General features: G+C 40.5%; 1 protein-coding gene across 1 annotated transcript in view; it reads right to left on the reverse strand.

Annotated features, from left to right (window-relative positions):
- LOC128688796 (protein white-like) overlaps nucleotides 1–18,234 on the reverse strand; it is a 91,090-nt gene extending 72,856 nt beyond the window's left edge. Inside the window, exons 1-6 of the mRNA XM_070085660.1 lie at nucleotides 17,581–18,234; nucleotides 15,089–15,293; nucleotides 8,784–9,022; nucleotides 6,980–7,051; nucleotides 5,589–5,687; nucleotides 5,197–5,435 (exon numbers count right to left, since the gene is read on the reverse strand). Coding sequence (XP_069941761.1) covers nucleotides 5,197–5,435; nucleotides 5,589–5,687; nucleotides 6,980–7,051; nucleotides 8,784–9,022; nucleotides 15,089–15,293; nucleotides 17,581–18,234 — 1,508 coding nt within the window. The remainder of the gene's footprint in view (nucleotides 1–5,196; nucleotides 5,436–5,588; nucleotides 5,688–6,979; nucleotides 7,052–8,783; nucleotides 9,023–15,088; nucleotides 15,294–17,580) is intronic.
- Nucleotides 18,235–21,097: the final 2,863 nt, after the last annotated feature.

Here is a 21,097-nt window from a genome sequence, read left to right on the forward strand (position 1 = left end):
TTGGGATCATGGGGAAAAAATACACAAGTTTCCTTAAGGAAATGGGTTCCATCGACACCACCAGGGACCCAAGGGCAGCCACTTTCATGTTCCAGCACCTCAGCATGGCTATCCAGAGGGGAAATGCATGCTGCATACTGGGCTTCGGAGGAGCTGGAGAAAATTCATAATCTTTGACATATTTTTCCAATGTATTCATGTTTGCGTTTTCTGTCAATTTATTCTGTCTGTTAATAAAGTTCACATAGAATACAGAATATAGAATATAGGAAGTAGTAGAAGAAAATATTCAAACCTTGAGTTTTCCCTGAGGAACGTTTATTCTCTTCTCTGAGGATGAGGTTCCCCAGTCCAGTTCTAGAGATGTACTTCTCTAAGATCACAGTAAACAGCTGATATCACAATATGCACAACAACCACTGTGAAAAAAAAATGGTAAAATTCCATGTGCTTTCGTGACTTTTTAGTGGTTGTTCTGCATACATATTTGTATACACACACACACACACACACACACACACACACACACACACACACACATATATATATATATATATATATATATATATATATATATATATATATATATATATATATATATATATATATATATATATATATATATATAAATATGTGTGTGTGTGTGTATTCACCTAGTTGTACTCAACTAGTTGAGGTTGCGGGGGTCGAGTCCGAGCTCCTGGCCCCGCCTCTTCACTGGTCGCTACTAGGTCACTCTCCCTGAACCGTGAGCTTTATCATACCTCTACTTAAAGCTATGTATGGATCCTGCCTCCACTACATCGCTTCCCAAACTATTCCACTTCCTGACTACTCTGTGGCTGAAGAAATACTTCCCAACATCCCTGTGATTCATCTGTGTCTTCAACTTCCAACTGTGTCCCCTTGTTGCTGTGTCCAATCTCTGGAATATCCTGTCTTTCTCCACCTTGTCAATTCCTCTAAGTATTTTGTATGTCGTTATCATGTCCCCCCTATCTCTCGTGTCCTCCAGTGTCGTCAGGTTGATTTCCCTTAACCTCTCCTCGTAGGACATACCTCTTAGCTCTGGGACTAGTCTTGTTGCAAACCTTTGCACTTCCTCTAGTTTCTTTACGTGCTTGGTTAGGTGTGGTTTCCAAACTGGTGCCGCATACTCCAATATGGGCCTAACGTACACGGTGTACAGGGTCCTGAACGATTCCTTATTAAGATGTCGGAATGCTGTTCTGAGGTTTGCTAGGCGCCCATATGCTGCAGCAGTTATTTGGTTGATGTGTTCTTCAGGAGATGTGCCTGGTGTTATACTCACCCCAAGATCTTTTTTCTTGAGTGAGGTTTGTAGTCTCTGGCCCCCTAGACTGTACTCCGTCTGCGGTCTTCTTTGCCCTTCCCCAGTCTTCATGACTTTGCACTTGGTGGGATTGAACTCCAGGAGCCAATTGCTGGACCAGGTCTGCAGCCTGTCTAGATCCCTTTGTAGTTCTGCCTGGTCTTCGATCGAATGAAATCTTCTCATCAACTTCACGTCATCTATAAATGTGTGTGTGTGTGTATGTGTGCGTGTGTGTGTGTGTGTGTGTGTGTGTGTGTGTGTGTGTGTGTGTGTGTGTGTGTGTACTCACCTAGTTGAAGTTGCAGGGGTCGAGTCCAAGCTCCTGGCCCCGCCTCTTCACTGGTCGCTACTAGGTCACTTTCAATGAACCGTGAGCTTTATCATACCTCTGCTTAAAGCTATGTATGGATCCTGCCTCCACTACATCGCTTCCCAAACTGTTCCACTTCCTGACTACTCTGTAGCTGAAGAAATACTTCCTAACATCCCTGTGATACATCTATGTCTTCAACTTCCAACTGTGTCCCCTTGTTGCTGTGTCCCATCTCTGGAACATCCTGTCTTTGCCCACCTTGTCAATTCCTCTCAGTATTTTGTATGTTGTTATCATGTCTTCCCTATCTCTCCTGTCCTCCAGTGTCGTCAGGTTGATTTCCCTTAACCTCTCCTCGTAGGACATACCTCTCGTCTCTGGGACTAGTCTTGTTGTAAACCTTTGCACTTTCTCTAGTTTCTTTACGTGCTTGGCTAGGTGTGGGTTCCAAACTGGTGCCGCATACTCCAATATGGGCCTAACGTACACGGTGTACAGGGTCCTGAACGATTCCTTATTAAGATGTCGGAATACTGTTCTGATGTTTGCTAGGCGCACATATGCTGCAGCAGTTATTTGGTTGATATGTGCTTCAGGAAATGTGCCTGGTGTTATACTCACCCCAAGATCTTTTTCCTTGAGTGAGGTTTGTAGTCTCTGGCCCCATAGACTGTATTCCGTCTGCGGTCTTCTTTGCCCTTCCCCAGTCTTCATGACTTTGCGCTTGGTGGGGTTGAACTCCAGGAGCCAATTGCTGGACCAGGTCTGCAGCCTGTCCAGATCCCTTTGTAGTTCTGCCTGGTCTTCGATCGAATGAAATCTTCTCATCAACTTCGCGTCATCTGCAAACAGGGACACTTCGGAGTCTATTCCTTCCGTCATGTCGTTCACAAATACTAGAAACAGCATTGGTCCTAGGACTGACCCCTGTGGGACCCCGCTGGTCACAGGTGCCCACTCTGACACCTCGCCACGCACCATGACTCGCTGCTGTCTTCCTGACAAGTATTCCCCGATCCATTGTAGTGCCTTCCCTGTTATCCCTGCTTGGTCCTCCAGTTTTAGCACTAATCTCTTGTGTGTGTGTGTGTGTGTGTTTGTGTGTGTGTGTGTGTGTGTGTGTGTGCGTGTGTGTGTGTGTGTGTGTGTGTGTGTGTGTGTGTGTGTGTGTGTGTGTGTGTGTGTGTGTGTGTGTGTGTGTGTGTGTGTGTGTGTGTGTGTGTGTGTGTGTGTGTGTGTGTGTGTGTGTGTGTACTCACCTACTCACCTATTTGTGGTTGCAGGGGTCGAGTCTTAGCTCCTGGCCCCGCCTCTTCACTGGTTGCTACTGGGTCCTCTCTCTCCCTGATCCATGAGCTTTATCAAACCTCGTCTTAAGGTTCCTGCCTCCACTACGTCACTTTCTAGGCTTTTCCACTGCCTGACAACTCTATGACTGAAGAAATTCTTCCTAACATCCCTTTGACTCGTCTGAGTCTTCAACTTCCAATTGTGGCCCCTTGTTTCTGTGTCCCCTCCCTGGAACATCCTGTCTTTGTCCACCTTGTCTATTCCGCACAGTATTTTATGTCGTTATCATGTCTTCTATGACCTTCCTGTCCTCCAGGGTCGTCAGGTCGATTTCCCTTAACCTTTCTTCATAGGACATTCCCCTAAGCTCTGGAACTAACCTTGTCGCAAACCTTTGCACTTTCTCTCATTTCTTGACGTGCTTGATCAAGTGCGGATTCCAAACAGGTGCTGCATACTCCAGTATGGGCCTAACGTACACGGTGTACGGTGTCCTGAACGATTCCTTGCTAAGATATCGGAACGCTGTTCTCAGGTTTGCCAGGCGCCCATATGCTGCAGCAGTTATCTGGTTGATGTGTGCTTCCGGAGACATGCTCGGTGTTATACTCACCCCAAGATCTTTCTCCTTGAACGAGGTTTGCAGTCTTTGGCCACCTAGCCTATACTCCGTCTGTGGTCTTCTGTGCTCTTCCCCGATCTTCATGACTTTGCATTTGGCGAGGTTAAATTTGAGAAGCCAGTTGCTGGACCAGGTGTCCAGTCTGTCCAGGTCTCGTTGAAGTCCTGCTTGATCTTCATCTGATTTAATTCTCCTCATTAGCTTCACATCATCTGCGAACAGGGACACTTCTGAATCTAACCCTTCCATCATGTCGTTCACATATACCAAAAATAGCACTGGTCCTAGGACCGACCCCTGTGGGACCCCGCTCGTCACAGGTGCCCACTGTGATACCTCATCACGTACCATGACTCGTTGTTGCCTCCCTGTCAGGTATTCTATGATCCATTGCAGTGCCCTTCCTGTTATATGTGCCTGATCCTCTATCTTCTGCACTAATCTCTTGTGAGGAACTGTGTCAAAGGACTTCTTGCAGTCCAAGAAGATGCAATCAACCCACCCCTCTCTCTCGTGTCTTACTTCTGTTACTTTATCATAATACTCCAGAAGGTTTGTGACACAGGATTTGCCTTCCATGAATCCGTGCTGGTTGGCGTTTATACTCTTGTTCCATTTCAGGTGCTCCACCACTCTCCTCCTGATAATCTTCTCCATAACTTTGCATACTATACACGTCAGTGACACAGGTCTATAGTTTAGTGCCTCTTTTCTGTCTCCTTTTTTAAAAATGGGAACTACATTTGCCGTCTTCCATACCTCAGGTAGTTGCCCAGTTTCCAGGGATGTGTTGAAGATTGTAGTAAGTGGCACGCACAACATATCTGCTCCCTCTCTATGTGTGTGTGTGTGTATGAGATAAAACTGGGAAAATTCCAGCTCAATGTTATTACGATTTCGTGAGTCATAGTGAACATACAGTGCATTTATGTTCCCTTTAACGGTTATAGAGTTCTTGGCTTCAAATGAAGATATATAAATTAGAAGTCCTAAATTTAAACTTTTAATTAACATGTCTTTGTTAAAGCCGTGTGTTGTGCTGCTCTGTTTTGGTCTGTGTTTTACAGAATGGACATAAATGTGCTGCAAAATATACAGAAAAAGATTATGAAGTTTTTCAATGAATTAGGAGAGACTTCTTTGGCCTCAATAATTGGAAAACTAAAATGAATAAAAGGGATATGAATAGCCAGTTGAAAATGTCTACTAAGACAGTAATCTCTGCAGTGAATTCAGGTTGGACAAGTTTAATTTTAGAAAGGATATGTTAAAGTACTGTTTCGGCATTTGGCTGCTAGATGAGTGGAACAAACTCATACAGAACGTCATCGAGGTAATAACTTTGGGTAGCTTAAAATGTAGGAAGGACGGATACGTGAGCGGGTGTGAGTGGGTGTTAGCAGCACGTTCCTGTTATGGCCCACTAGACCTACTGCAGCATATCTTTATTTTAATGTTCTTTACCTGTCACAGGTTATTATGTGATGAAGGTCCTTGTCTGGCAGACACTGTTCTTTACCTAACTGGCAGAACACAATGATTTGGAGGTATATGATGAGTTTTTAAACATTAATGAGATGAAAATATTAAGTTTTCTATTTCTTACGAACAAAATGCCATTAGATATCATCTTACTTGCTGAAAAATCTTAAAGCCTCATCAGTGGTGCCTAGGAAAGCTACCCGTCCTTCTGCCATGAGTAGAACCCGATCAAACATAGCGTAGACCTCCGAGCTGGGTTGATGTATAGTGAAGATGATAGTCTTACCCCTTTCAGCCATGCTCTTCATCATAGCCACAACGTTCTGAGCCATGAAGGAGTCTAGACCCGACGTGGGTTCATCACAGAACATCAGTGAAGGATTCGTCAGTACCTGTACAGATACGTAAAGTTACAAGTTTAAGAGATCAGTTTTATAGAGTAAAGTATTCTTGACCGGTGTGTACAGTAAAATATTCCACATGGAGTTAACAGGATTCAAACCTAACTAACCAACTAACTCGGACAATAAACTAGAGTTACGCACCTCACAGGCAAAACTCAGCCTCTTCATCTCTCCGCCAGATATACTCTTGTTCTTTCCCGGGACACCGATGAGTGTGTTCTCACATTTAGTGAGACCAAGCTAGAAAATAAAGGATTTTCTGAGTCAGTATCTGACTACGGACTGGCTATCTCAAACATAAATTATACCAACGAACATGCACACCAAACACATTACCTGAAGATCTGTACTTCAAAATATAGTTAATGTTCGTGTGTGTATGTGTGTGTGTGTGTGTGTGTGTGTGTGTGTGTGTGTGTGTGTGTGTGTGTGTGTGTGTGTGTGTGTGTGTGTGTGTGTGTGTGTGTGACCTAATCAATGTTTTTCCATAAATAACTCATTACGCTTGTGATCCGATACAAACGTGTAAATAGTTCTTTGTAACTTGTTCATCTATCAAAAGTTTGGGGCGGTCCAGTTCCTGGACCCACTGAGTACCTCTGCAATCCTTTGCCTGCCGCCCATAGGATGGGTATGGAGCACATAATAAAGACGTCAAACTAACTGTCTTTTCAGTATTTGTTTACCTCTTTGTTTTTTTTTTTAGCAAGAAAACAGACCTAACATACTAAATTATCATTGAAAGAATAAGAGCAGTGTAAAATAACAATTATCACATTATTATTATCACACTGGCCGACTCCCACCAAGGCAGGGTGGCCCGAAAAAGAAAAACTTTCACCATCATTCACTCCATCACTGTCTTGCCAGAAGGGTGCTCTACACTACAGTTTTTAAACTGCAACATTAACACCCCTCCTTCAGATTTACCTAACGATAGTTAACAGATTACCTTAAGAATTAAAGTTAAGAAGACCCCAAAACAGCATTAGAAGAAGAATGTTTGATGATGTTATAATGAGAAGTTGTAATGTGCTACAAAACACCAACATAGTAATTGTAAATATCTTCAGAATTTCACAATAACATTAAAAAATAATAATAATAAAAATAACAGAGAGGGAGCACACTTGCATTATATAAAGTAATATGACCACTTTAGCTGAAGAGTAAATGTAACGCCAACACTTAATTTCAAGAGGCCGTATGAGATCAGGTAACGTTTGTGTAACACTCCTACCGTTTGAATTTGTCTTTTTAGTTGGAAATACCTACCAAGCCACTTTAGTTTAAGAGGCCATGTGATATGGCCACTTCAGAACTAGAAACCATATTACATGGCCAATTTAGTACTAGAAACCATGTGATATGGCCACTAAAGTTCAATAGGCCATAAAACATAGCCGGATTATTTAGAAAAAGGTCTTTAAACGAAGTTCTTTAGCTGAAGTGATCACATAATGTGATGCAATTATACTTTTTATCAGCATACTGCTTTTTGTATCAAATATCAACATATTCAAACGTCTCACCTCCATTATGACTTGGTTCACACGTCTTAGTCTCTCCTTATACAACAAGTGGCGATCCATACGCAACACAGCCTCAGAAAGTACCAAAATATTAGTCACTGATATCATTCTGATAGAGAATTAGAATAGAAAGAATTGTAAAAATATTTTCAAATTCACAGTATTATTTGTCTCTTGATTATAAAGTTATGACAGACTTTTAAATATGACCTAAATAGAACTACTACCTGCATATTAAACTAGCAGGATGTCACAATATATTAGCTATCATAGTCCTTTGGGTACAAAATAAGTTAGCTAGACCGATCACAGGGTGCACAAATTGGATGGCACAGTTCACAGAACAATTAATTAAGGGCCGCACAGTAAAGTAGCCACTACCGTCCACATTATAGCTGTAAGATACACAGTAATGTCGCCGCTACTAAATACTTGATAGAACAGAACAGAATTCTAGTGCACAATACGGAAGACTCTTCCGTCAATGGAATGCATATTGGAACATAATAAACTTGCCTGTAGTTTCCATAAGATAGATGTGAGTACAATAAAATGAAGTCGCCTAAGTCTACAATATACACGGCTGCCTCTACATTTTTGTTGATCCCGCTTCCATCCCGTGGAACCAAGGAGACAAATGTTTTCCCCGTATTCATTCTGATGACGGTAGTGGCTAATTTACTGTACAACTCATATCTGTCCTGTAGACTCTATAGAATGGATATAGAAGACACAATAATGCAACAGCTTCCGTTTGCAGTATGGCTATGCTGGTACTCAATAAATTTTTCGTTACCATCCACACCAAGCCACAACAAACTCTCCGCTACCACCCACAAGATGGATATGGGATACACAATAAACGACTCATTATAACCCACATGATGGATAAACTAGCTACTGCCGTTAAGAGGATGGAGATGGCATATATAAAAACTAGCCACTAACGTCTACAGAATATGTTTAAGATGCACAATTAACTAGCTACTACAGTCTAAAGCGTAAAATGGGGTACACAATAAGCTAACCAGTACGACCGACAGGATGGATATGGGGTGCACAATAAACTAGCCACTACCGTCCATTGGATGGATATGGGGTGCACAGTAAACTAGCCACTACCGTCCACTGGATGGATATGGGGCACATAATGTATGTCGCTCTTATTTTAGCACCAGAATAGACTTCATATCCTTGTCGTCTGCGCCATACTTAAGCCACAGTAAACTAGCCACTACTATTTACACCTACCATCCATAACACACTAGATGTTACAGGGATAGCAACTAATATATTATGGGGTACACATTAAACAAGCCTTTATCGTCTGTGTGATGGATATAACGTACACAATAAGGTAGCCATTACCGTCTACATGATGAATGTGGAGTGTACCATAACATAATTATTATTTTCAAAGGGATGGAGAGTGAGTGCACAACAGTGTAGTCGCTGTTGTCAACAGGATGAATATGGGGGAAAACAATAAAACTGTAGCCGTCAATAGAATGATCTGACAAAGGAATGAAATCTAAACATTTAAAGATTCCTTCGCACACTAGCCTCCTGAATATTGTAAAATCAATGACTAGGTCAAACCATCATTAAGATAAGAGGAAGTTTAAATAACTTTGGCTTGCCAATCAAAGTATAAAATCCACTGGTAAATATAAAGCAGTAAGCGAGTTTCAAGAGAGTTCAACAGTGGTGATACGATCTTGAAGATCTATCGTATATAATAATGAAATGTTCAAGCACGTTTCTAAAATATTGTTTAGCAAGATCAGTAGGTTAAAAGACATACCTGGAAGATGAGCTGCTCTCTCACAGTCAAGGTGCCCACAAAGATGTCATCTTGCTGGACGTAAGCAGAGCGGCTGGTGATGTCGTCGTAGTTGGCTGGAATGCCGTTGATGTTAATATTGCCGCTGACTCTCAGCTTGTCATTGTTGCGGTGGGTGAGGACATTAAGAAGGGTGGTCTTGCCGGCACCAGATGCCCCCATGATGGCCAGTAGCTCCCCGGGGCGACATATCCCACACACTGCACAACAAAAAACATATTACTATGATATTCAAGGGAAATAAGTATACAATGAAGCGTCATGCAGCACCTGGAGATTCAGTATACAATTAAGAGTCATGTAGCACCTGGAGATTCGGTATACAATATAGAGTCATGCAGGACCTGGAGGTTCAGTATACAATGTAGAGTCATGTAGGACCTGGAGGTTCAGTATACAATGTAGAGTCATGCAGAACCTAGAGATTCCGTGTACAAAGAAGTGTCGTGCAGCACTTGGTGATTCGGAAAAAAATGTTGTATATATATATATACATATATGTATACATATATGTATACATATATGTATATATATACATACATATATATATATATATATATATATATATATATATATATATATATATATATATATATATATATATATATATATATATATATATATATATATATATATATATATATATATATATATATATATATATATATATTACTTTTTATTATCACACTGGCCGATTCCCACCAAGGCAGAAAAACTTTCACCATCATTCACTCCATCACTGTCTTGCCAGAAGGGTGCTTTACACTATAGTTTTTAAACTGCAACATTAACACCCCTCCTTCAGAGTGCAGGCACTGCACTTCCCATCTCCAGGACTCAAGTCCGGCCAGCCGGTTTCCCTGAATCCCTTCATAAATGTTACTTTGCTCACACTCCAACAGCACGTCAAGTATTAAAAACCATTTGTCTCCATTCACTCCTATCAAACACGCTCACGCATGCCTGCTGGAAGTCCAAGCCCCTCGCACACAAAACCTCCTTTACCCCCTCCCTCCAACCTTTCCTAGGCCGACCCCTACCCCGCCTTCCTTCCACTACAGACTGATACACTCTTGAAGTCATTCTGTTTCGCTCCATTCTCTCTACATGTCCGAACCACCTCAACAACCCTTCCTCAGCCCTGTGGACAACAGTTTTGGTAATCCCGCACCTCCTCCTAACTTCCAAACTACGAATTCTCTGCATTATATTCACACCACACATTGCCCTCAGACATGACATCTCCACTGCCTCCAGCCTTCTCCTCGCTGCAACATTCATCACCCATATAAGAGCGTTGGTAAAACTATACTCTCATACATTCCCCTCTTTGCCTCCAAGGACAAAGTTCTTTGTCTCCACAGACTCCTAAGTGCACCACTCACTCTTTTTCCCTCATCAATTCTTTGATTCACCTCATCTTTCATAGACCCATCCGCTGACACGTCCACTCCCAAATATCTGAATACGTTCACCTCCTCCATACTCTCTCCCTCCAATCTGATATTCAATCTTTCATCACCTAATCTTTTTGTTATCCTCATAACCTTACTCTTTCCTGTATTCACTTTCAATTTTCTTCTTTTGCACACCCTACCAAATTCATCCACCAATCTCTGCAACTTCTCTTCAGAATCTCCCAAGAGCACAGTGTCATCAGCAAAGAGCAGCTGTGACAACTCCCACTTTGTGTGTGATTCTTTATCTTTTAACTCCACGCCTCTTGCCAAGACCCTCGCATTTACTTCTCTTACAACCCCATCTATAAATATATTAAACAACCACGGTGACATCACACATCCTTGTCTAAGGCCTACTTTTACTGGGAAAAAATTTCCCCTCTTTCCTACATACTCTAACTTGAGCCTCACTATCCTCGTAAAAACTCTTCACTGCTTTCAGTAACCTACCTCCTACACCATACACTTGCAACATCTGCCACATTGCCCCCCTATCCACCCTGTCATACGCCTTTTCCATATCCATAAATGCCACAAAGACCTCTTTAGCCTTATCTAAATACTGTTCACTTATATGTTTCACTGTAAACACCTGGTCCACACACCCCCTACCTTTCCTAAAGCCTCCTTGTTCATCTGCTATCCTATTCTCCGTCTTACTCTTAATTCTTTCAATTATAACTCTACCATACACTTTACCAGGTATACTCAACAGACTTATCCCCCTATAATTTTTGCACTCTCTTTTATCCCCTTTGCCTTTATACAAAGGAACTGTGCATGCTCTCTGCCAGTCCCTAGGTACCTTACCCTCTTCCATACATTTATTAAATAATTGCACCAACCACTCCAAAACTATATCCCTACCTGCTTTTAACATTTCTATCTTTATCCCATCAATCCCGGCTGCCTTACCCCCTTTCATTTTACCTACTGCCTCACGAACTTCCCCCACACTCACAACTGGCTCTTCCTCACTCCTACAAGATGTTATTCCTCCTTGCCCTATACACAAAATCACAGCTTCCCTATTTTCATCAACATTTAACAATTCCTCAAAATATTCCCTCCATCTTCCCAATACCTCTAACTCTCCATTTGATAACTCTCCTCTCCTATTTTTAACTGACAAATCCATTTGTTCTCTAGGCTTTCTTAACTTGTTAATCTCACTCCAAAACTTTTTCTTATTTTCAACAAAATTTGTTGATAACATCTCACCCACTCTCTCATTTGCTCTCTTTTTACATTGCTTCACCAGTCTCTTAACCTCTCTCTTTTTCTCCATATACTCTTCCCTCCTTGCATCACTTCTACTTTGTAAAAACTTCTCATATGCTAACTTTTTCTCCCTTACTACTCTCTTTACATCATCATTCCACCAATCGCTCCTCTTCCCTCCTGCACCCACTTTCCTGTAACCACAAACTTCTGCTGAACACTCTAACACTACATTTTTAAACCTACCCCATACCTCTTCGACCCCATTGCCTATGCTCTCATTAGCCCATCTATCCTCCAATAGCTGTTTATATCTTACCCTAACTGCCTCCTCTTTTAGTTTATAAACCTTCACCTCTCTCTTCCCTGATGCTTCTATTCTCCTTGTATCCCATCTACCTTTTACTCTCAGTGTAGCTACAACTAGAAAGTGATCTGATATATCTGTGGCCCCTCTATAAACATGTACATCCTGAAGTCTACTCAACAGTCTTTTATCTACCAATACATAATCCAACAAACTATTGTCATTTCGCCCTACATCATATCTTGTATACTTATTTATCCTCTTTTTCTTAAAATATGTATTACCTATAACTAAACCCCTTTCTATACAAAGTTCAATCAAAGGGCTCCCATTATCATTTACACCTGGCACCCCAAACTTACCTACCACACCCTCTCTAAAAGTTTCTCCTACTTTAGCATTCAGGTCCCCTACCACAATTACTCTCTCACTTGGTTCAAAGGCTCCTATACATTCACTTAACATCTCCCAAAATCTCTCTCTCTCCTCTGCATTCCTCTCTTCTCCAGGTGCATACACGCTTATTATGACCCACTTCTCGCATCCAACCTTTACTTTAATCCACATAATTCTTGAATTTACTCATTCATATTCTCTTTTCTCCTTCCATAACTGATCATTTAACATTACTGCTACCCCTTCCTTTGCTCTAACTCTCTCAGATACTCCAGATTTAATCCCATTTATTTCCCCCCACTGAAACTCTCCTACCCCCTTCAGCTTTGTTTCGCTTAGGGCCAGGACATCCAACTTCTTTTCATTCATAACATCAGCAATCATCTGTTTCTTGTCATCCGCACTACATCCACGCACATTTAAGCATCCCAGTTTTATAAAGTTTTTCTTCTTCTCTTTTTTAGTAAATGTCTACAGGAGAAGGGGTTTCTAGCCCATTGCTCCCGGCATTTTAGTCGCCTCATACGACACGCATGGCTTACGGAGGAAAGATTCTTTTCCACTTCCCCATGGACAATAGAAGAAATAAAGAAGAACAAGAGCTATTTAGAAAAAGGAGAAAAACCTAGATGTATGTATATATATATATGCATGTGCGTGTCTGTGAAGTGTGACCAAAGTGTAAGTAGGAGTAGCAAGATATCCCTGTTATCTAGCGTGTTTATGAGACATATATATATATGTATATATATATATATATATATATATATATATATATATATATATATATATATATATATATATATATATATATATATATATATATATATATATATATATATTCATGTGAAGTGAAAAACCTCTAGTGATCATATTATTATTTGTAAATGGAATAATAATAATAATATTAACAATAATAATAATATTATTATTATTATTATTATTATCTGAGACCAGGCCTCGTGGGTGGATCAGTGTCTGATCAACCAGGTTGTTACTGCTGGCCGCACGCAAACTAACGTATGAACCACAGCCTGGCTGGTCAGGTACTGACTGTAAGTGCCTGTACAGCGTCTTCTTGAAGGCAGCCAGAGGTCTATTGGTAATCCCCCTTATGTATGCTGGGAGGCAGCTGAACAGTCGTGGACCCCTGATATTTATTGTGTTGTCTCTCGATGTACTCATGGAGCCCCTGCTTTTCATTGGGGAATGTTGCATCTCCTGCCGAGTCTTTTGTTTTCATAGGGAGTGAGTTTCGTGTGCAAGTTTGGTATGAATCCCTCTAGGATTCTCCAAGTGTACACTATCATGTATCTTTTTCGCCTGCGTTCCAGGGAATATCAAGGGACTTCAATTATTCCCAGTAATTTAGGTGCTTTATCATACTTATGTGTGCAGTGAAAGTTTTTTTTGCACTCTCCAGGTCAGCAATGTCGCCAGCCTTGAAGGGGGCCGTTAGTGTACAGCAGTATTCCAGCCTAGAGAGAACAAGCGATTTGAAGAGAATCATCATAGAATTGGCGTTCCTAGTTTTGAAGTTTCTCATAGTCCATCCCATAATTTTTCTAGCAGATGCGGTAGATACATTGTTGTGGTCTTTGAATTGAGATCCTCTGATATTATCACTCCCTGGTCCTTCATGGTTAGAATATGTTGTACATAATAATACAGTTTTAATTTCCTCACGTTTTCCGTGTCCGAGTAGCTGAAATTTTTCTTCATTGAACTTCATATTGTTTTGAGTAGCCCATTTGAAAATTTGGTTGATGTCCGCTTCCAGTGTTGCAGTGTTTTCGATGGAGGACTCTCATGGCAATTCGGGTGTCATCTGCAAAAGAAGACACGGAGATTTTTGAGATGACCAGAATTTGGGTCTCAGTCATAAAGAATTCATACAGATTGTCGACCCTTTGTCTGGTTAACGGCTCACTAAAAACTTAGTCGTATTGGGACTTCGTTCATAAAGAATTCATTTGGGTTGTCGACCCTTAGTCCGGGCAGTGGCTCGCTGAACACTGAGTTATAATAGAACTTTAGTATATCACTCATTTCTTTGCTGTCATCTGTTCATGTCCCATCTCGACTAAGCAGGGACCCAATACTGGATGTTGTTTTACCCTTAGATTTGGCATAAGAGAAATATTTTTTTATCAATTTCCTTCATGGCTTTTAGTTCTTCCTGAAATTCTTGTCTCCTGTAAAATTCCATAAGTTTAAGTTCAATATTTGCTAATTCTCTAACCAGTGCCTCCCTTCGTATTATAGATACATCGGCCCCTCTTAGCAGATCTGTAATTCTTCGTCTTCGCCTGTATAGGGAGCGTCTCTCTCTTTCTAGCTTACATCTTCCTTTTTCTTGAGGAGACCTCAAGTGCCCCTGAGTTAATTTTTTTCTAGGCAAAGGTTCAGATCCACGTTGTTTAGGTTATCTTCGCAGCTTGTTTCATTTAGAACATGGCTGACTTGTTCCTATTGTATATTTTTTTTACTGACGTTGAATTTTATGAAGACACCCTCATAACTGATCACATTTTGCTGGTCAGGAGCCCTGTGCATACATGTCTGAACCTCTATTATTCTGTGATCTCAGTGAATTGTTTTTAATAATAATAATACTAATATTATTATTTTTATTAATTTATTATTATTATTACCATTATAATTACTGTTATTAATAAATTTTCTTGAGGCAGCGCCAAACATGTACTGGTCAGACTGCATCTGCGTAATGGTATGTAATGGAGTTTAATTTACGAAAGTGAAGGGTATCTCTGATGCCCTGAACAAAGAGCCCTTTACCAGTATAAAGTCACACAGCCTTGCAGAAACTGATAGCAAGATAAGGCATATCTGGTTCAAGAAAGCTGCATTTTAATACTTACCGTCCTTGAGGATGTGGAGCTGCTGTGTGTTGGTGGTGACGTTGTTAGAGGCCCTGCGGAGCTTGAGGAACTTTCTAGGTATCACACTGGCGTTGCAGGAGACGTTTATTCCCTCCCAGGTGTAGGTGATGGGGCACAGGTCACCAGGTATGATGAAGGATGCATTGCTTGCACTGCTTGACGGGAACCCTCCAGCCTCGCCCACCTGTTGTGACACAACTTGTTTAATGGGTCATCTAGCTTGTTGACGTGGATATGTTCACCTAGTTTTACTCACCCATGATGTGTTTCTAGGTGTTGATACATGGCTCGTGGCCTCACCTCGCCAGCCTATTGTGACATAACATACTACGTGGGTCGTCTTAGTGGCTACTTTGTTTATATTTACTTAGTTGCACTCACTTAGGTGTATTTGTAAGGGTCGATTTATAGCGCTTGGCATCTTGTAGTTCACCCATTGTGGCAGTATACATTATGGTTCCACCAACTGTTAGTGCTGCCTCATAATTCCTGTCACTTAGCTTTACTGATTATTAGCCTCTAAGGATATATCTTATCTATTCCTGAAACGATGTGGTGCTTGCCTCTTCCTTTAGTCTATTCCACTTTCTCATCAAAGAAAAAAAAAAGTCTTCGTAACGGCTTTATTGGTCATCTACATTTTTAATCCTCTGAGAAATTTAGCATGATCATGTCATCTCATCTCCTTCCATCTGTTGTTATAAACTGTCTTCTTTAAGTTCTCCTTCGTAGTTTATATTCTTCATGGTGAGGCGACTAAGGAGAAAGTCTCACTTTTGGTTAAAAACATAATCTTGTATGGGCAAACGTACTTCATCAGGCCAATTGAGATTCATCCAACACCAAATTCAAATTTGAAAATTATTTAATATGTATTGTAATAACCCAAATTTATTGGTGAAGATTAACGTTGTTAAAATAGACATACTCATTGATCACATTTGCATAAATATCAAAAGATATTTAAATTTAAAGCGAAGGCATTCGTTATGTTATTATTATTATTATAATCATGGGGGAGCACTAAACCCAAAAGATTATACAGCGCATGTGGGGGGGATGAAAGGCATTCAGGCTTAATACAGGGAACTGGAGCACAGATCCAACTCCCTAGATCAAGAGCCCCTCACCAGCGTCAAGGAACCTCTCTTGAAGGGCGTTATGTTTATAGATTTCAATATATTTTGAAAGGTGTTGAGAGTACCAAGCTCTTTGTACCAATGTAACTTTATTTCCCCTCTGACTTCAGAATATATAATTTATAAATATAACATACAATATCTAACCTTCTCACTGAAGTTGTCCCATAATACAAGATATGAACATTGAGTTGCTGACACTCTGGAACATATATTTACATGTCAAGGACCAGTTAGCATTTGAACCATTACAACTCCATCTAACATGACTACATCAGCTTGATGAACATGATCTGCATGTTTAAATAAATACCAGTAATCTGTTTGTCTCATTACATAACCTTAGACATTGCTGTCTTGACATTAGGTTCCTATTTTCCATAACTCCCAAGTCCTTGTCACATTCTGTATAACCAAGTTCTACATTATTTAGTTTATGAGCTAGAGTTATGTACTCTCCTGAGCTTCAGGACTTTATATTACGTTTATAACTCCTTAAGAACCCTGGAAAAATGTTAATAAGGTCGCGGAGAGTTATTTTGCTTTAATCTTTCAATCTGATTATCCCTAGTAATTGTGATATTACATAATTTATTCAATAACTAAAGAATGCTTCTTCTGATTGGCTTTAAAATAATGAAGATGATGTTTGCTATAAGAAGAACGATACGCCAGAAGTGTAGCTTCAATACGTATAAATTTGAAATCTTACTGAAATTATTCAAATCTTGGAATTGTCGGAATCGAATTAATTATTGGAGAATTCTTTTTCTGATGGGCATCAGAATTTCACTGTTAATGGGTTTTATTAAAATAAAATTTGGCATTCACCTTCAGCAGTGAAAATTATAATCTGTCAATTTTATTAAATTATTTTCCTTTTCCGATAATCTTCAAACTCTGAACGCTGGTCCATCCTGATAGGAAATTATTTTTATTGATTTTCGGTTGTGTCCGAAGTAATTTAAAGCTTTCCTTATATAAATTTTAACAGATGTTATTTTTTTTTAAATACATTTTTTATCTTTTTGGACTGAAACATGCTTTAATTTGAATATAAATTGGGACAAAAATTAGCAAATATTAAAGTTCCCGTTTTTAGAGGTCTTCAAAATTTAAAAAGGATAAACTGTCTTTTTCTCGGAAAATTCACGACAGAATTTTTTTCCTTCTCCAAAAATATAAATTATTACACGAGAATGACTAACTCGATCTACTTCAAATTAACAAAGCTGCTGTATTTTATATATAGGGGAACTTTCATGGAACTTATAGCACATGTGGGTTTCCTCTTGACAATGTTCAATCAGGGTTTCCTCTTGACAATGTTACATCAGGGTTCCCTCTTGACAATGTTACATCAGGGTTCCCTCTTGACAATGTTACATCAGGGTTCCCTCTTGACAATGTTACATCAGGGTTCCCTCTTGACAGTGTTACATCAGGGTTCCCTCTTGACAATGTTACATCAGGGTTCCCTCTTGACAATGTTACATCAGGGTTCCCTCTTGACAATGTTACATCAGGGTTCCCTCTTGACAATGTTACATCAGGGTTCCCTCTTGACAATGTTACATCAGGGTTCCCTCTTGACAATGTTACATCAGAGTTGTCTCTTGACAATGTTACATCAGCGTTCCCTCTTGACAATGTTGCATCATGGTTCCCTCTTGACAATGTTACATCAGGGCTCCGTCTTGACAATGTTACATCAGGGTTCCGTCTTGACAATGTTACATCAGGGTTACTTATTGACAATGTTACATCAGGGTTCCCTCCTGACAGTGTTACATCAGGGTTTCGTCTTGTCAATGTTACATCAGGGTTCTCTCTTGACAATGTTTCAGCAGGGTTTCCTCTTGACAATCTTACATCAGGGTTGCTTCTTGACAATGTTACATCAGGGTTCCCTCTGGTTCCCTCTGGTTCCCTCTGATTCCCCTCTTGATAATGTTGCACCAGGGTTGCCTCTGCACAATGTTTCATCAGGGTTCCTTCTTGACAATGTTACATCAGGGTTCCCTCTTGACAATGTTACATCAGGGTTTCTTCTTGACAATGTTACGTCAGGGTTCCTTCTTGACAATGTTACATCAGGGTTCCTTATTGACAATGTTACATCAGGGTTCCCTCTTGACAATGTTACATCAGGGTTCCCTCTTGACAATGTTATATCACGGTCCACTCTTGACAATGTTACAATGTTGACAATGTTACATCAGGATTGCCTCTTGACAATGTTACATCAGGGTTCCCTCTTGACAATGTTACATCAGGGTTCCCTCTTGACAATGTTACATCAGGGTTCCCTCTTGACAATGTTACATCAGGGTTCCCTCTTGACAATGTTACATCAGGGTTGCCTCTTGACAATGTTACATCAGGGTTCCCTCTTGTCAGTGTTACATTAGGGTTCCCTCTTGTCTATGTTAAATCAGCGTTCACTTTTGACAATGTTACATCAAGGTTCCCTCTTGACAATGTTACATCAGTGTTGCCTCTTGACAATGTTACATCAGGGTTCCCTCTTGACAATGTTACATCAGGGTTCCCTCTTGACAAGGTTACATCAGGGTTGCCTCTTGCCAATGTTACATCAAGATTGCCTATTTACAATGTTACATCAGGGTTCCTTCTTGACAATGTTACATCAGGGTTCCGTCTTGACAATGTTACGTCAGGGTTCCTTCTTGACAATGTTACATCAGGGTTCCCTCCTCACAATGTTACATCAGGGTTGCCTCTTGACAATGCTACATCAGTGTTCCCTGTTGACAATGGTACATCAGGGTTCCTTCTAGACAATGTTACATCAAGGTTGCCTTTTGACAATGTTACATCAAGGTTCCCTCTTGACAATGTTATATCAGAAATCCCTCTTGACAATACTACATCAAGATTCCCTCTTGACAACGTTACATCAGGGATCCCTCTTGACACTGTTACATCAGGGTTCCCTTCTGAGAATGTTACATCAGGGTTCCCTCTTGACAATGTTACATCAGGGTTTCCTCTTGACAATGTTACATCAGGGTTCCCTCTTGACAATGTTACTTCCAGGTTCCCTCTTGGCAATGTTATATCAGGGTTGCGTCTTGCCAATGTTACAGTAAGGTTGCCTCTTGACAATGTTACATAAAGGTTCCTTCTTGAGAATGTTACATCATGGTTCAGTCTTGACAATGTTACATCAGGGTTCCTTCTTGAGAATGTTACATCAAGGTTCCCTCTTCACAATGTTACATCAGGGTTGCCTCTTGACTGTGTTACATCAGGGTTCTCTCTTGACAATGTTACATCAGGGTTCCCTCTAGACAATGTTACATCAAGTTTGCATCTTAACAATGTTATATCAAGGTTCCCTCTTGACAATGTTACATCAGGGTTCTTTCGTGTCAATGTTACATTAGGGTTCTCTCTTGACAGTGTTACATAAGGGTTCCCTCTTGAGAGTGTTACATCAAGATTCCCTCTTGACAATGTTACATCACGGTTCCTTCTTGACAATGTTACATCAGGGTTCCCTCTTGACACTGTTACATCAGGGTTCCCTTCTGAGAATGTTACATCAGGGTTGTCAATGTTACACCAGGGTTGCCTCTTGACAATGCTACATCAGGGTCCCTCCCTCTTGATGTTACATCAGGGTTTCTTCTTGACAATGTTCCATCAGGGTTCCTTCTTGACAATGTTCCATCAGGGTTCCTTATTGACAATGTTACATCATTGTTCCGTCTTGACAATGTTACATCAGGGTTCTCTCTTGACAATGTTACATCAGGGTTCCCTCTTGACAATGTTACATCAGGGTTCCCTCTTGACAATGTTACATCAGGGTTCCCTCTTGACAATGTTACATCAGGGTTGCCTCTTGACAATGTTACATCAGGGTTGCCTCTTGACAATGTTACATCAGGGTTCCCTCTTGACAATGTTACATCAGGGTTCCCTCTTGACAATGTTACATCAAGGTTGCCTCTTTACAATGTGACATCAGGGTTCCTTCTTGACAATGTTACATCAGGGTTCCCTCTTTACAATGTTACATCAGGGTTGCCTCTTGACAATGTTACATCAGGGTTCCCTCTTGTCAATGTTACATCAGGGTTCCCTCTTGACTATGTTAAATCAGGGTTCCCTCTTGACAATGTTACATCAAGGTTCCCTCTTGACAATGTTACATCAGTGTTGCCTCTTGACAATGTTACATCAGGGTTCCCCCTTGACAATGTTACATTAGGGTTACCTCTTGAGAATGTTCCATTAGGGTTCCCTCTTGACAATGTTACGTCAGAGTTGCCTCTTGCCAATGTTATATCAAGGTTGCCTCTTTACAATGCTACATCAGGGTTCCCTCTTGACAATATTACATCAAGGTTGCTTTTTGACAATGTTACGTCAAGGTTCCCTCTTGTCAACGTTACATCAGGGTACCCTCTTGACAATGTTACATCAGGGTTGCCTCTACACAATGTTACATCAGAGTTCTCTCTTGACAATGTTTTATCAGGGTTCCCTCTTGACACTGTTACATCAGGGTTCCCTCCTGAGAATGTTACATCAGGGTTCCCTCTTGACAATGTTCCATCAGGGTTTCCTCTTGATAATGTTACATCAGGGTTCTCTCTTGACAATCTTACATCAGTGTTCCTTCTTCACAATGTTACATCAGGGTTGCCTCTTGAAAATGTTACATCAGGGTTCCCTCTTGTCAATGTTACATCATTGTTCCTTCTTGGCAATGTTACATCAGGGTTCCCTCTTGACAATGTTACATCAGGGTTGCCTCTTGACAATGCAACATCAGGGTTCCCTCTTGACAATGTTACATCAGGGTTCTGTCTTGACA

The sequence above is a fragment of the Cherax quadricarinatus genome, chromosome 16, assembly GCF_038502225.1.
Source record: "Cherax quadricarinatus isolate ZL_2023a chromosome 16, ASM3850222v1, whole genome shotgun sequence".
NCBI classification, from domain to species: Eukaryota; Metazoa; Arthropoda; class Malacostraca; order Decapoda; family Parastacidae; genus Cherax; species Cherax quadricarinatus.